The 17194-nt window shown below is 49.1% G+C and overlaps 1 protein-coding gene across 1 annotated transcript; it reads right to left on the reverse strand.

Moving 5' to 3' along the window:
• Positions 1 to 4609: 4609 nt before the first annotated feature.
• On the reverse strand, positions 4610 to 10582 carry LOC311213098 (2-epi-5-epi-valiolone synthase-like; the record flags this gene model as incomplete). Its single annotated transcript, XM_084292920.1, has 5 exons — positions 4610 to 4710; positions 5358 to 5610; positions 6272 to 6505; positions 7679 to 8312; positions 10413 to 10582. The coding sequence occupies 5 exons, from the start codon at positions 10580 to 10582 to the stop codon at positions 4610 to 4612; spliced, it is 1392 nt and encodes a 463-aa protein (XP_084149046.1).
• Positions 10583 to 17194: the final 6612 nt, after the last annotated feature.

The following is a 17194-nucleotide window of genomic DNA, read 5'->3' on the forward strand; positions in this document are numbered from 1 at the left end:
GGTGATGGGGTTTGTTCTGTCTTCCCATCTCGGTATTTTCCTGTCTTGCTGTTGTTTGCATCTATCTGGGTCCCGTTCTTTGACAGCTGTGCTCCCGGCGTGGAGTTCTCACCATCTCTGTGAACATTGCTGCGGTGGTGGTGGTGGTGACCGTGCGTTGTCTCATGGCTTTGCAGTCCCGAGTGCGTTAACTGTAAAAATAATTATACAAGTCTTGAAGTTGGCTCTTTTGAAAATCTTTTACCCGTTGAGGAATAGAAAATGCTTGTTAGTTCAAGTGAACTCAATTTAAAATGTTAATTGGAAAACAACACAAGAAATAACGCCGGGTGCAGCTTTCTTACTTTGCTAGGGATAAGCAGAAAAGCCCTGCACCCCCTTTGTAGGTGTTTGAGTTAAAGCTTGTGAGTGTTTCCAGCAGACTGTAATGCTATTTCTGCAGCAGTTCAGCACGGTGTTAGGATGTGATGGTTTAGTTTGCAGCAGCAAGTCTGTTTGTCAGCAGCCAGGATGTTGTTTCTGAACTGGTTGAGTTTTTCAGGTGCATTTTGGCTTTCATTTCTGTGGTCAGCTCTCATTGCTGCGTTTTGGGAGCACGTTTCTTGCTGTCCGCGGGAGCAGCCGTTGTCCTTGTGGCTGGATTGCAGGACCTCGAGAAGAGCAGGAAGAAAACCTGGCAGAGGGTCATAGCTGTAAGAAGCTGCTCAATCTGTGGCAGCAAGGAGGTGGTGGCGGTGCTTGTTGGGAACCTTTTATCTCCTTTGGACAAGCCTGAAAAACCCTGTGTGGACTACGAGAAAGAATGGGTGGGGTTGCCAATGCTGTGTGGGGTCTGGTTTGCTGGAAAGTCCAACAGTGGGGGTGCGGGATGCTGTGCTGCAGGGCTGGCTGAGCAGTACCTTGGTGCAGCAGGTCCCTGCCACCACCTCCCTGCATTGTGCTTCCCACTCGGTGCTCCCGATGCTGGGAAGAGCCTCACTGCGCTGCCTGGGTGGCTGCAGGGGCTGCCCTGCTGGTGCTGTTCAGTCGGGGTGGTCTCAGCACTGAAAGCTGATTATACTCACTGTGTCTCAAGCTCTTTTGAAATATATTTGCTTAAAATTGCAGGGGAATGGCTTGGAAAATGGCCCTGGTTTATTGAAATCAATGCACAGATCTGGATCCCGGCTTGTGGGTTAGATGCATGCTGCACAATACCACTGCCCTGTCTTTGCCTCTGGTCCAAAACACAACCTTACTTAAAATAGCTCTGTTTTTAAGTGATTTTTTGAGGGAAACTCTTAACAGGCATGTATTGAGGCTCAGGGCTCCACTGAGGCCTCAAGGTGCAGCTTTAATGGAAATCTACCTTTTTTACAGCCTCCTCACCCGGGTCATAGAGCAGCAGGAAGGCTTCTGCCAAGCACTGGCCATGGCATTAAATGCTGCCCAAGCATTGTGAGAGGCAACAAGAAGACTACTATGGTCTGCAGGACAAATCACGGCATGCAAAGCATCAAAGTACTGACATCTCTACATATATTTATAAAAACCACCATGGCTGGGGTGTAATGGGGGCGTGCGGTGGATGCCTTCCTGCAGCTGTGGAAGCATGCAGGCCATTAGGGCAGCTGAAGGGGGCCACGGTGTCCCCGCAGCAAGCTGTGCTGTACTGCCAGCCCCGCAGCTCTCCCCCAGCACCAGCAAACCCCCGTCTGAGCTAACGCTGTGGCCTGCAGGTGGCTGTGCCGGGATGCAGGGTGCAATCTGTATGGCAGTGCTCGAGGTGATGGTTCCTGCGAGGGGAAGAATGGGGCAGTTGCTGGTGGGCTCAGTGGTGTTTGCTGAGCTGCTTTAAATACAGTCAGCCAGGATCTTTCAGCGTCTGCTTACGACCTCTGTCCCTGTCACGTTGCGCAGGGTACGTTGAACGCTGCTATTGACTGGATGTGAATAATAACTGCTTGGTTACTCTGCCATTAAGAAATATCAGAGCCCTGGATGCAGCCGAGAAGCGGTTTCCAGAGCAGACGGTTTCAACAGGAGCAGCTTCAGAACATGCCAATAACAAAATGATTCCTCGCTCGTTCATCGCTCAAGCAATGTTGTCCAAACAACTCCGTGAAGATCTTGCATCGCGGAGAATGCAGATGGGTCCCACACGGCTTTCTGCCTCCTTCTTTGGAGTGATGTGTCATTGAAGTAATAGGAAAATAAGCAGAGATGTTAGGTCTAATGGTAACAGTTCCATTTGAAAAGCAGGAATTAAAGCTGGATAAATGAAAACTAAATCCATTCCAGACACTTAAAAAAAAAAAAAAATGCACTGCAAACAATGAGGTGTATTTTGAAGTCAGTGTTGTATTAATAATGCTTCCTACCTCCTTTCCTCGATGTTTTAATGACAAGCCTGGCAGAGGCTCTCTTTATCAGACGCTGAAGCAATTTAGTTGCTGTCACATGCCCTTCTCCACACACACGTATCAGTCACACAGCCGTTTTATGTTCTTTAGCACACTTTAGTTTGTAATTAAAAATGTGGCTGGCTGCTACTAAGCAACCAAGCATGTCAGGGGTTGATTGTGTTCTGTCACCCACGGCAGAAGGAAGGGTAGAAAGCAATAATCATGTGTTCACTTTTCAGCCTTAATTGTGCTCTGGCTTCTCTGATGTGTTGTTACACACAGCAGCTCCTGAGGATGGAGACAAGACCTGCCTTTGGGGACAGCTGAGAGAGGGCCGCCAGCCAGGTTGTGGTCACCAGTATCAAAGGGTCTTGGGTGTTGGGCTCCTTCTGGGTACGTGAGCTTTTGGGACTCTTCTGGGTTCATTTCTGGTGAACTGTGCTAAGCTCGTGGCTTACCATGGGACTGGAGAGCTAAATGCCTTTGGGCCCCTAAGGATCTCTCACAAAATGTTCAAAGTAACTAAAGCAGATGTTTGTCTTGTGCCTCCTCCAGGCAGGTGGATGGGGTAGGACTCCTGCACTGAAGGACACCATTGGACAGCCCATGTTCATTTCTGGGTTATCCGATGTGAGAAGTGGCCTTTCCAGCTCCTGAAAAGGGGGAAAGCTACTCATGAGAGTACTCCGGTGGTCACCATAAGCCTGGAGAGGATCACCAGAGCTACTGGTCTGTGGTCCCAGGTCAGCTCCGAGGGGTGACTGGCACTAGGTGGGGCCTAGGTATGGGGACCTCCCCTCGGGGGTGTCACATTGCATTGTCCCTAGGCTCTGCAGACCTGGGGCTATTCCATATTCCTAAAATTGCTTGTCTTCTGTTGCACCATCAGTCTGCAGTACAGACACAACATCACTGGGAGCCTTAGGGGAGGGTGGGAAGGCCTTCCACAAACTGCTAGGCCCATGTTCTCCAGGCTCAAGAGGAAAAGAGATTCGTCGTGTGTCTCTATTCTTTACTCCAGTGTCTCAAGCACATGTACGCACACACACACACGTGCTGTGGTTAGCAATGGAATAATTAAAGTTTCCCAGTTTTAATAGCTTTTATTACTTCAGCAAAACAGAACCCAGCATGTCAGCACAACCGGCATGATACAACAAAACAAAAAAATAATGCTGTAAATAATTCAAAGGCAGTTTGTTGACTGTGATTCCTTTGATTCAGCCTCCAGGGAGAAGGACAACATTGACTTTACATTTTTCAGTCACCACCTGATATCTAACTTGTCCTGTGCCTGCCAGGAGCCTGAGAGGTGTCACGGAGACTGCTGGAGGTGATGCCTCACTGACCTGGAAGCCCTGAGGTGGGGATGCTGCTGGAAGCCCACCCTGAGGAGGAGCCCAGGGGCTTTCTGCTGCTGTAGCCTGAAGCTCACCCTGGTTCACAGGCAACGCCGGGGCAAATTGTACCATTTTTGTCACACCAGTGGCTTGTAGGGGTTGTGCAGTAAAACCACTGCTGCAGATTTCAGTGGTACCATGAGGCCTGACAGCACATTGGGGTGATTGTAAGGGCTGCCAAGGGACAGAACCTGTCCTGTGTCACCGCAGGACCATCTGCTGGTCTTGGGGCGGCCTGAGGCGGCCTGCAGCCGCCATGTGCTGAGAGCAAAGGCTGATAGCCGTTTCTATTTCTTGCTAATTTGAACGAACTGAGGAAACGAGAAGTACTCAGAATGCCAAAACCAACGAGGGAGATACCCCTCTGAAATATTTTACACAGCGTGGAGATTTTATGAGGTGATACCAAGATGCTTCTTCCCTGGGGTCTGTTGGCCATATGCCTGTCGACCTGAGGGGTCCAACAAGCAGCAATGGGAAAACGCTGTGCAGGACCATGAGATGGATGGACCAGGTGAGTGAACAAACACTGCTCACCTCCCACCTAAGGAGATGTGAGCTCACTGACACCTACAGCAGATGGTTTCGCTGCAGAGTGGTCCCTGTGTGAGCACAGTGCTGCTGTAACAAATTCCCTTCCAGCTAGGGCAACCAAAAGAGGTAAACCGGGTCAGACACCAGTGTGCTTGCTCCCTGCAGCTCTGGAGTTTTCATGGGTTCGCAGGTGCTGCTGTGTTTATCCTGTTTAAATTCAGTCCTGCCCGCTCACTTAGGATGTCGAGCAGCTCCACGCACGGGCAGGACCTTGGCCAGGTCTCACGGCTCTCAGAGGGCAGCCGGCCCTTCCTCCAGCGCCGTCTTGCAGTCCCTGACCCACAGCTTGTATGCTCTTTCCAGGGTCTCCTCGCTGGTGTCATTGAAAATGTCTGTAAAATAAGACCCGTAGTTAGCTGGGCATCCAGGGAAGCTTTTCACAGCTGATTCACTAGGGGGAGAGTAGCTCCTACAAACAGTTTGCAAGAGCCTGACTTCTTGTGAGTGTGTAGAGACTGAGGTTTGATGGAAACAGTCTGGATACTGATGTAAGAGGGCAACCTGGTCCCATGCATTGCTTCTGCTTTAGTGGTTTTATTATTTTGTTGTTTTTACTGTCTTATAGGTAAGAATATTTCACCCAAGACAGTGGACAGTTATTATTTAGTTTTCCAGTATCAGTTCTAGGCATTCTAGGCACACTAATCCCTTTTGCCAAGGACTATTTAAGAACTGTTCCCAAATATAAAGAAGGAATTTTTTTTTTTTCCTTATTTTTACTGTTGCTTTGTCTGCCCCAGCACTGCATTTAGACTGTTGGTTTGTGAACACATCTGCCGTGTGCACCAGGCAGTCATGCAATGCATGGGGTCTTGGTCCTTAACCGAGCTGCATCCCTGCAGGTTTGTTGAGAAATTAAGAGAGATGTAATGAGCACCAGAGCTTCAGGACACACTCTCCAGCATGTCACTGTGCCAGGATGCCTGTTGCCCCATGTGTCCCCACCCTGGGGTGTCCCCAGTGCTCCTCGCTGCCATACCTGCCACGCCGAGGCCGGTGGGCAGTGGCATGCGGGGCTGCCCCCCGCTGTGCTTCAGGCGCTCCCTCAGGGCTGTCTTGATGAGGGCCCAGCTGCAGCCGCCGTGCCAGACGGGCAGCTCCAGGCCCCGCATGCACTGGATGATCTGCTCCTTCTCGCCGGCGCTGAGGAGCCCCCGCACGTGGGCCACGTACGTCATGAAGGCCATGTCTATGTTCACGGCTTCGCCGTGCATCAACGACGGCAAAACCCTCTGAAACAGAGCAAGGGTGGGTGGGGAAAAGGTTTGGGTTGCCAAATAGGAAACTAGTCATTATTTTTCTAGAAGTACTTGTGACAATTAACATTCAGCTCAGTGGTAGCAGTACACATATCTTAGCATTTTGTGATTTATGGGTGGCAGAGGATGGTCTCTTTTACAAATGATTAATGGCATGCAAAATCTCCCATAGGGATCTAGAATCTAATTCTCCTCCCTTTCAAATCACTGATGAAGAGCACAATAGGATGGAGAGGAGAGCTCTGAATTTTGCATAAGATCTGGTCCTCCCCCCTCAGTCCTCAGCGGCAATTTTCCCCCAGTGATACAGGCTGTGCTCTCCTTGCCTTTTCACTGTTACAGTTTGAGCTGGTGATTTCCAGCTGGCGATTTTCTGCACTGAAATCTGGTCACCTTTTTGCTTTGGTAATTGCCTAGCACGAAGCTGCAACAATTTCCTGAATAGGGAACACGGATGGGGGGAAATGGGGCAGGGGAAGGCGTCTTAGCCACCAGGACCAGATTGGGTGCATTGGGTGCACAAAGTTTTCATGTTGCTATATGAGCACCTCTTTTATTTATTTATTTATTTATTTATTTATTTATTTATTTATTTATTGAAAAAGGGTATTGCAGTATAAAGTCTGTCACTCACCATTTCTAGTTCTGGGCTTATAAGGTGACCAAAATCCACCAGTCTGTCCAGGTCGTCCTCCCAGAGGTTGGGAGCCAGCTCTTCCAGCATGGTTTCGATGGCAATCCTGGTGGTCTGCAGTGCAGCATCGCTGTGGTCAGCAGACCCACTGCAAGACTGGAACTTGGTGTCCAGCAGGTATTTCCCATGGCTCTTGAGCAGGTCAAAGAGCCCTTTGTGTTTCATGAGTGCCATCTAGGATGAAAAAACAGAAGAGGTAATTAAAGATAGCTATGTGATTCCTGTATTTGCTGCTGAAAATTGAACGTTTTGATAGAGTGGACTATAGTGCTGCGTTGCGTGCTAGCAGGAGTACCTGCGTGCTTGGTACAAGGGCAAGTTCTACCTGTACAACCTGAACTAGTATTTCTGTAGCCACAGTTCTTGCCAGCATGCATATGGGACTGTGGGAACAGGGAGGATATGCTGGTTTGGTGAATATTCAGCAGCTCTCTATGAATGTGTCACGGTGCTGTCATGTGCATTTTGGGCTATGGTAAGTGGAGATGTTTGCAAAAAGGGTGTGGAAATGGTAAAATGTCAGAGTTGTGTGGGAGCACTGCTGGGCAAGTTTCCTTGCTCCTGCACAACCTCCAGGCCATTCCAGGTCAACTCTCATCTAATTCTTGCAATTGCTCTTTGGGGAAGAGAAATTGGGAAAGTTCTTCAATACACAGAATATGGGGGTTCAGAAAGGGTTTAATGATTACAAGTATGTGATCTTTCACCCCCTGACTCTGGCATTAGACCCTCCTGCAGTGGGGAGCAGTGGCCAGCAGGTTTCCCAGTGCCTGCCAGAAGCTTTCAGATATCCTGGGGACTTCCCACTGTGCAAGTACTGAAAAAACTACTGATAAACTCGTATTTAATACACTTGAATGGCTTGAAATCTACTTTATCAAAAGTTTTAAAAGCTCTTCAAGCACAGAACCATTTACCATGCACTTCCCAGGTAATTTTAGAAGTAGAATTTGTCTCGCAGGAGATTGATTGACCACACTTGACATACCCCCCGAGGTAGGTGCAAATGATCTTGCAGATTATTAATCCCCAGTATAATGAGCCTGGAATTGTCTGCCAGCAGCTCATGTAAGTGTGCTATGGATCTTTCTCTTCCTTCCATGGTTGTGCATCTGTGTCTGGTCTTGAGTTGTGGTGTTTACTCTGCAGAGTCAGCAGTAGGTACTGCGTGTGTAAGGGATATTCTGACAAATTTGGCAGCTGTAAAAACTTATGTGTAGGCTCAGTGAGAGTTAAAAGTCCTCATGCAGCCTTACTGACCCACCCTCGTGTCCATAATGCTGTGGGTGCTGATGGACACCTTACCAATACTTAACGTTTAAAAACTGCAGAAGCAAAAGCTCCTACCTTTAAAATTTCACCGAGGCCGTTGGAGATGTGTCGCCGAGGGATGCTCTGAATGAAGGACCTGTCCAGGAAGCTAGCTACTGGGGGAGTGTAGCCCCCGAGCTTGTTCTTGCACTGGAGGAAATTCACCCCGGTCTTTGCTCCCACGCTGGCATCAACGTAGGAGAGGAGGGTGGTTGGGACGCGAATGTAAGGCGTGCGTCTCCTGTAGAGGGACGCAGCCAGTCCCACGATGTCCAGGCAGACGCCACCTCCGATGGCGATGATGGGCTCCGTTCGCCTGTCGATGCTGAAGTTCTGCACTTCTTGCAGGATGTTCAAGACCAGGTCCATGGATTTCGTTTCTTCGGTGGTCGGCAGGGCGAGGATTTTGTGCTGAACGTCATTCTCTTCAAAGTACTGCCTGACTTTGGAGCCGTAAAGTTCATCAACTACTTCATCTATGACGATGAAGCGCCTCAGCCTCTTTTTGCTGCTAGTGGCTACCTCGAGCTGCTGGGGGTCAGTGATGTGACCCCAGAGGAGAGTGGTGTTAGAGGGATCCAGAATATCGAACGTTTCTACCACTTTGTAGCAAAAATAGATGGGAGCTTCGATTGTCCAGGAAATCCCACTCTTGGAGACGCATTCACCTCTGGGAGGGATCAGAAAACATGGTTTGTAATCATTATCCTCCTCTTTTGTACTCTGCACATCTGGACTTGTTCCCCACCCCCGGCCACCTCCTGAAATGCATGGGGTCTGTGCCTGTGTGCTGCAAAGGTGCAGGGCTGCCAACTTCTTGGTGAAAAGCCAACAGGCTGAACTTCTGCATGGCAATGATAATACAGAACTAGAAGGGCTGGAGAAATAAATCATTTCCCTTCCAGTTTACCCATTTGTCAAAGCAGCAGAAAACCCCAAACCAATAATTTTGGTTTCCTAGAAGGTAGTGGGGAGGTGATTCTCAAATTTTTCAAAGAGTTTGTGAAGGAATCATCCTCTCCCTTGTAGATTTGGTGATAAGAGTTGATTTATTCCTGTCTACCTACCCCCACCCCCACATATATGCAGAACTCCAAACAAAATAGCATCTCCTGTATGTCTATAAGAGTGGATCAACTTATCTCAAAATAAATATGATAGGAATAGGAAATACACCCAGGTAGGGACAGAAAGGGCCTTGGGAGTTGAGTAAGATTTCCATACCAGCGGGTGGATGGATAAAAATCCTATGAAATTAACATGCAGTATCTATTGGTAACAGTGAAGAACATCGCCCTGAAACCTAGATATTACTTCTGCTGCTGGGAAGAGGGAGCACGGGGAAGAGTTAAGTAAAAAAGTTTCAGTTTGTTGTGAATCAGGAGTGGACATGGAAAGGAAAAGGAGGAATAAAAAAGGAAAGAATGAAACCACAAAGTATATTTTATGAGACCTCATCTTAAGCTGCAGTTGGATAAAAATCAAAAGTTTCTGTGAATATTTGGTTTGTTTTTTGAATGAGTTGATGGCTCGTTGGATAACCAGGTTTCTCTACATGCCCAATTTCTTTCCACATGCCTGACCTTCCCCTTAGAGGTCTAATAGGCGTGTCTCTGCTTTCTTTGACACCAAATTGCCTCTAAATCTGGCCCTAACTTTAGGTGTTGAAGAAAAATGGTGAAGATTTGTAGATTTAGACCTTCCAAAAAGTTTCTTCTAGAGTATTACTAAAAACATCATCATGTACATTTTAATGCATCACACATATACCTCAATGCTGTAACTTCACAATATTTGCATCCATCTCTAGCACATGACCCTTAAGAGACAGGACCATTTTGAGTATTACTTGGGGGAATTGGCTTTGAGTGGCAAAACTAGCACCCGTTTCAGCCCCTCTGCTCTATGAAAATAGCAGAGAATTTGCAGCTGAGCATCCCCTTGTTGAAGAATATCTCAGCCAGGGAGTTTTGTGGGTGTGCTCTGGCCCATCGTTCATCCTGCTGTAGACTGAGATGCAGCAGACTGCCTTGGGTCTACTGAAGCCCTGTTCTACCTCCTGCAGCTCTGTCTGGTAAATGCTCACACACAGCTGCTCATCCTTCTTCTCTGACCTGCCTGGGAAAAGGGTTAGGCTTGAAGAAATTAAAATCTGAACTTTACAAATACAAGAAAAATTCTGACCTGCAAAATACAGCCATACTAAGGAAGACCTGCAACACAAATGGGGCTGCATGCTCTAGGAAAGGAGCCTCCTGTAAGTAAAGGATCGCTGACTGGAGTGATTTAATACCAGCAAAGAGCTGCGTGCATCTCTGGGGGAAGACTTCAGCCTTAGGTGACCTCTGCAGTTTCAGAGACACATTATGGTATCTCTCCTGTCCCTGACTTTCACTGACGTGTTTATTTTTCCCATCCCAGTTACCTGCAGCTGCCTTCTCGCAAGCCTCCATATGAGCTTTTGCACACAAAGATTTCATGTACAAATCGGAGTGGGAAGACAATCGCAGCCTTCAGGAGTACCCACGTAAGTTGTTCAGTACTTTAAAGAACCTTTCCATCTACAGAAATTCGGCGGCGGATAAAATGGCCTCAGTAACTGCACCAATTCATGCCAAGAATGGCACTTGTTTTAAAGCCAAAGCAGTGTAAGCTTAGTGATGGATTTCAGCTGCAGTGGCTCACAGAGGGTTTGTCTGAAACACATCCCACCAGGGTGACAGCGCTCTTTGGCTGGCACCAAACGAGCAACAGGGGCTCCTATACTTACATTTTGGCTTCAGAGAGAGTTATCTTGTCCTCACAGTCAGAAAGGGCTTCTCCTTTCTTGATCCTGCACCACGTGCTCTTGACTCGCACCAGCTGGAAGTCTGTGTGCCGGGGCTCCTCGGGCATAGTGGCCGGGGGCACTGGAGCAAAGCCCTCTTCTGACACTGGCATGTTTCCAGAAAGGAAAATCTCCTCGTGAAGAGAGCTCATGGAGCTGGCTGCCGCTCAGGTGCTTTTTAAAGTCTCCAGGTGACCAGGTGTTGGAAGGGGAGGTGGCGAGGAGACCAGTTACAAAACTGAGGTTATCTAATGGGGACGCGGGCGAGGGGTGGTAGGAGCGTTTGGAGACATGTGCGGGCACCAGGCTGGGCTTGTATAATCAGCCAGTTTTATAATGCCTAGGAAGTACAATAGGAGTGCATGAATTAACACCCAACATGATGCCCTACAGCAAATTTAAAGTTATGAAAACAATTTCTGTGATTCTCAGTGCTCCTCAGGAACCTCCTTTGCTGCACAGAGATTGGGCTGGGGCTCTGAGATGCCTTTATGGCAGTGCAACAGGAGCAGGAGTACGGGGACATGTTCAGCACTGGCTGCTCTGGGCTCACATTCCCAGCATTGCATCGAGAGACGGAATGATTCTTTTTGTTGCTTCCAGATTTTATTGTAGGTCTTAAAAAATAATCAGCGAGAGTTTGTCCCTTGAAAGGCCGTTTGGCTGGGGTGTGAATCATAGAATCATAGAATCATAGAATATCCTGAGTTGGAAGGGACCCTTAAGGATCATCAAGTCCAACTCTTGACACCGCACAGGTCTACCCAAGAGTTCAGACCATGTGCCTAAGTGCACAGTCCAATCTCTTCTTAAATTCAGACAGGCTCGGTGCAGTGACCACTTCCCTGGGGAGCCTGTTCCAGTGTGCAACCACCCCCTCTGTGAAGAACCCCCTCCTGACGTCCAGCCTAAATTTCCCCTGCCTCAGCTTAACCCCGTTCCCGCGGGTCCTGTCACTAGTGTGAGATGAGTTTTGATTAGTTTGCCCAGCTTCCCATGGGTCTGTAAATGCCAAAGTTTCCCTACAAAGGAGCCATTTGAAAGTCAGCAATGTGGACTAGGTACCAGGATCTGTTCTCTTCCTTATGATCTCACAGATGGGCTCAGCCCACCACACCAAACGCTCCCTTGACGTAGCTCTCTGCGCCAAGCACAGGGGAAGGTCTTTGGTTTCGCCAGCAGGGCCTGAAGGTACTACCCTGTCCTTGCCTTCTCCTTTGCCATTTCTCTGAAAGCTGCCCTTGTTCAGGAACAAAGATCAAGATAACTGAAAACAGGCATAAAAGCAGAGGTTGGGAAATGTTGTTCCACAAGAGACAAGTGCTAGCATTCAAGGCTTAGTTGCAGCCAAACCCATCTAGGAACCTAGATTTATCTCAGAGTTCATTTTGGGAAAAAGCTACAGGAATAAACGCCTCTAAAGCCACGCAGGGCTGTCCTGGGATGGCAGTAATGCCTAACATCCAGCTCTTGCTGCTCCATCTCCAGATGGCAAAGCACTTTCTGGAGGACAGACTGTTATCCCCATCTTACAGAGGAGGAGACAGAGTCACCAAAAGAGGAGCAACTTGCCCAAAGTCACCTCCAAAGCTAGTGGAGGGAGGATTAGGTGGCATATTAAAGCTCTTAGCCTGCTCACCAAATACTCATCTGAAATTTTAACTCCCAATCCAAACACAATTTGCATTGTTTTCCACGGGGGCCGCAGGTCTAATACATGTACAGCTGGTTGTTTACTAACAAACTGGAATAATCTTAGGTATGCAGTGAGTTCGGTCCTCATCTTGTTTGTTTTGATTAATAGCAATCTACTGAGTGTTGGGACTTACTTTGTTTGCTTTTCTTTTACTCTTTTGTGCTGACATTTGCTTATTTTCCGTTTATACTTTCCATTCTATTTTGGGGGCAGCAGAATATCTTGTAATGCATTTCAGAGGATGACAAACTGACTTTCCAATCTCCATCTGTTTGTCCCAGCCAAAGACTGCCACCCCTCGAGCAGCAGCCTGCCAGCAGGATGGACTTGGGCATGGGTTGTGGTTCTCCAGGCAGGACATGCACGGCCGCAGCCGTGGGCTGTGCTGCCCTCACTTGGTGCTCTCCTGGAAAGCATCCCTGACCCCACAGTGCTGTGTGGGGCATCCTCGTGTCCGTGGACCACTTTTAAATAAGCTGGGCTTCAAAGTCCTGGGGCTCCACACCTGGTGGCTCAGCCGGGACGTGTCTTCTGTGCTGTGTAAGCAGGAGGTTATGAAAGGGCTGATTAGCTCAGAGAGCCAGCAGCTTCCCAAGGTCCGGATGTGAATATTGCTCTTACATAAAGTGCAGGCACCGAAAATCGTTTTTGATTTTTCCCCCCCATTTCTCACGTCAGACACTGTTTGATCTCACTGCTACCCGCGCCCTGGGTGGGGGCCAGCAGCAGCAGCTGGCACGGGCACAGCCCCAGCCTGGGGCCACCCTCCCTGTGCAGCCTCTCCCGGGGCTGGGGCTCTGCCCGGTCCTCGTGTGCCACACTGCATCGTGCTGGGAAGCAGGACCCCTCATCAGACACCCGAGCACCGCCGTGCTATGGCCAGCAACCCCACAGCAGCATCCTCTGGGTTGGGGACAAGAGGCAACATGCGTTATCTTGCAGGTAACCTCCCCACTCCGGGCTTGAAGCCATGCTCTGCAAATGTTTTTTTAAGCTTTTGCTGCTTGGAAAGATTAAATCCAAGCTGCAGGCAAGAGCTGCTGGGTGCAGGGCTGCAGACCACGGCCGCCCTCTGATGACCCCAGCAGGGACTGGGGAGAGGCTTTCAGCTGATGGGCAACACCGTGTGGTGGCCAGGGTGGCACTGGGTCTGGGTGTGCCAAAGGGTGTGGGTGTCCTGAGAGAGCAAAAAGGCTCAGGGTCCAGCTGGGGAGCTTGGCAGGAAGGAGCAGAGGGGGGATGTGGGGGGAGAGGGGCTTGGGGCTGAGCAGACGAGGTGGGTCTGCAGGAACCCAGCGTGGAGGGAGGAGAACGCTCCTGGGAGAAAGGAATGGTCTGAACAGAGGACGTTGCAGTGCTAGGAAGGTATCTGGCTGTGAGTAATTCGGGATGCTTGTTTTACAGGAGTTTTTTTCTGCAGCCTTAGCCTCTGAGCTTGCTGTGAGAGCTGCGTATGCCTGGCGTGGCGCACACAGCGAGATGCTTGCTGCCCCTTTTGGCTGTTTTCTAAAATCAACAACTGTGCGTGGGAATCTGGGCTGCTCTGAATGCGGAGACTTTGTTCTCTCGCAGCCAGATAGGAAACCCATCGAAGCTGTCAGAAGGCTCCCCTCAGTGCCTCGGGCTTTGGATCCAACTGTCAGCGTGTACCCCTGCCCACACAGCACCCTGCGTTGTACATGCAAATAAAGGAATTCCTTGCATGTCCCCTGCTGGTGACTGCAGAGGCTCCCTGCTGCGGGTGCTCAGCTTGTCCACCTCTTTTTTACAGAAAATGTGTAGCTGCTGTGGGTTTCCTTGCTGTCCCCTGGAGCTCAGGCAGAGTTCAGCACCTTGGCTCCTGCTCCTGCAGCCTCCCTGCACCAGCTGCTTCCTCTCCCTCCTCCTCATCCTCCTGCTCCATCCCAAAGCCACCACCTCTGAGGTGTGTTCACACGCTGAGACAAAGCGGTGAGCATTGTGCTAAGCTGTTACGGCTGCCCGAGGGGCCTTGGTAAATAGGACAGCTGGAGCTGGTTGGGAAGATTTGATTAGACTTCTGATTCCAAAGGTTTCATGAGATTTCCTGGTGTTTAGTGCTAAGCATCTCCTGCCAAAGTGCTCGGCTCCCGAGGTGGTCGGTGGAGCAGCTTCAGTGCTCTGCCCTGGAGCGCAGCTTTGGAAGCTAAAGCTGGGGCTCCAGAATTGATCTAGAGACTGGAAGGTGACGTGAGGATGGCCCCAAATGTGAAGTAGCAGGATTTTTTCTTCTTTCCTATATGCATGAAAAAGATGATGCTCAATTAGATGGGAAGGGGAAAGCCACGTCTGTTCATAGACAGAGCTGTGGGGAGGCAACCAGGCAACATAATTTAGTGCTTAGGGCTGTTCAGCTGCTTTCCTAGGGTTGTGCAAAACCATGAAGATGAGAGGCTTTTCCCAGAGTTAAACAGGGAAAAAAAAAAAAAAAAAAAAAAAAAAAAGTAGCTGCATAAATTTTCCTTCAGTTTAGTGCTCAGAGCCCTGAGTGCAGCCTGGCCAAAACTGGCAGGCAGCCCCGGGCTCTGCTCTGACTTGTGGGACCCTTGTATAAAGGAAGGCAATTCTGACCTCTGCCGTTGGCCCAAAGCATCATCTGGGCTGTAAAAAAAAGAAAAAAAAGAAAAAAAAGGCAAAAAACCCAACCACAGACATCGCTTCTTGATTGTATAACCCCAGCGTGGAGTTGATTTTGGCACGTGCCCTGTGTGTTCCCTCTCTCTGGTAGCAGTCCTGGCACTCGCAGGGGTGTTATAACAGGTTACAAAACAGCTGGGGGTATCTCTTCCCCCCTCGCTGAGTGGCAGGGCATCCTTGTCTGTTACTCATCCAGGAGTACAACGTGTTTATTACTAAAATCCGACATGGATTATAAGCATGTTTCTTTTTTTTTTTTTTTCTTTCCCCCACTACATTAGCAAAAAGCCCCAGTGCTTGGCAGGGAGGATGATGGAAAGGCAGCTCCTGGCATCTGGCACCCCGCAGGCACGCGGGGTGAGCCCCAGAGGTTGGGGAGGTGGTGGGAACGTTACCAAAAGGCACAGCGCTGTCGCACGACACGTAGCTGGGCTGAGGGGTCTGCTGATGAGTGGCATTTTGAGCAGATAGGAAAGAAACGGAAAAGAGAGAAGTCAGAGGCATGCATCTATCTCCATTTTGGAGTCTGATCCTTTAACGATCTGATTGAAAGCAGTTCCTAAAATCTGCTGTTGCATTTGCCTTCATGCAGCATTTTGAAACAGCAGTGGGCTGTGGGGGTTACAGACGTGAGGGGATGCTCTGATGTCCCCTGTGGCTTCACACTGAGGCTCTGCCAGGAGGCTGTGGGGTGGCTGTGTGCCTTGTGCCATGTCCCACCAAAACCCATCCTCGGTTAGGGACACGGTGCCTGCAGCAGCAGCCCCACACGGTCAGAGCTTTGCTCCACAGCTGCTGGGCTAGCCCGGGCCAGTCCTCCAGAAGAAGCATGTCCTTGGTTGTGACTCTTTGGCACTTGCTTTTCAGTTTTTTTTTTTAATCATGGGGAGTAAAATCCTGCCTGGGGCAGCCTGCTCCACCCCGGTGTACTCACTGCCTGCTAGCCTTGTGTCCCCAATCTGCCCTAGCTGCAGCTTTCATAACGAACATGTGCTCTTGCAGTTGAGGAGTGAGAGAGGTTTTCTGACCCACATCTTGCTCTGTATGGCTACACTTCACCAGGACCCATCGCTGCCTTGCTGCCACATGCTGCTGTTGGTTTTCTGGTGTCTCAGAGCCATGGACAGCATTGTTTTTGTCCCTACATCAGGCTGGTCTTGATCCTGGAGATGTTTCCTCAGCCTTTGAAATGCTGATCTGTTGTTGTGCTGTGCATCATTGTTTCTCTCTATCTGAATAATTAGCTTTTAGGGTGTGAAAAGATGCTGCTGGGTTCAAGCATCGTTAGCTGTCTGTGCCTTGAGAAACCAGGGCTCAGGGCGTGGTGTGCCCGCCACAAGCTGCTGTGGAAGGTTGAAGGCAAGAGGGTTAAGAGGTTGCTTCCCTGCCAGGGTGTTTCCTACATCACCTACATAAAATAATTTATTGTAGAGTATCTTGATTTCACGCCATCATGGATAGGGCACTAGAAACTTTTATTTGTATATTTTTCAGTTCGTCTGCCTTAGGACAGGTGTAGTTTTATTCTGGGCACGAGCACCGCAGGTTGTTCCACAGCAGGCACGGGCACCCCCTTGGCACGCGGCGGGGGCGCTCCCTCCTCCCTGCCAAGCTGGAGCTGCCCTGGCCTGGCAGGAGCTGGTGCTTCGGCAAGGGCGGTCTGAGAAGTGCCACGAGTTCTCCAAGAAAAACATAACCTGGAGGAGTCGGTTTCACGTGCAGCTGTTCCATGTTCGACGTTTGCCTCAGTGCCTCAGAAATGAAAAACTCGTGTTTTTGAAATATTTTTTTTCCCTCTCAGAAAAGGATCGGCAGTGGGTACAAAAGGGAGAATGCAGAAGAGAGAAATGAATTAGAAGTATTTATTTTCTCAGTTTGAAAAAAATCCCATGATTGTTTTCATATTCCTTGAAAAACCCGTACTTTACATGAAAAAAAGCATTTTTGGGGGGATGTCTAACTTTCTGCTGATTTGAACAGTTATGAAATCATTGCCTTTTTTTTTTTTTTTTTCCCATTTCAGAAACGCCAGCTGGACTCATTGCTGAGAACCTCCTCAAAGCCCAAGAAATAGCCCTCAATGACTCTCGTGTTCCCGCACAGCTCAAGAATTACTTACAGAAAGCTCTTGATGTTGCTGTTGGGCTAGATGCTTACCCGGATGCGATGGTAGCTTCAAAGAGGTACGGATCCCGTCTGTAACCTCGTGCTTTGCTCCTGTGATCGCACAGACACATTCCTAGCCTGCCTGCTCAGGATGTGCCACATCGTGGGGGACAGAGGAAGGCAGAGGAGTGAGAGCTGCTGGCACCTAAAAAATAGATATATATATATACACACATAAATATATATATGTATACTGGTGCACACATGG

Source organism: Netta rufina (assembly GCF_964035555.1).
Source record: "Netta rufina genome assembly, chromosome: 10".
NCBI lineage: Eukaryota > Metazoa > Chordata > Aves > Anseriformes > Anatidae > Netta > Netta rufina.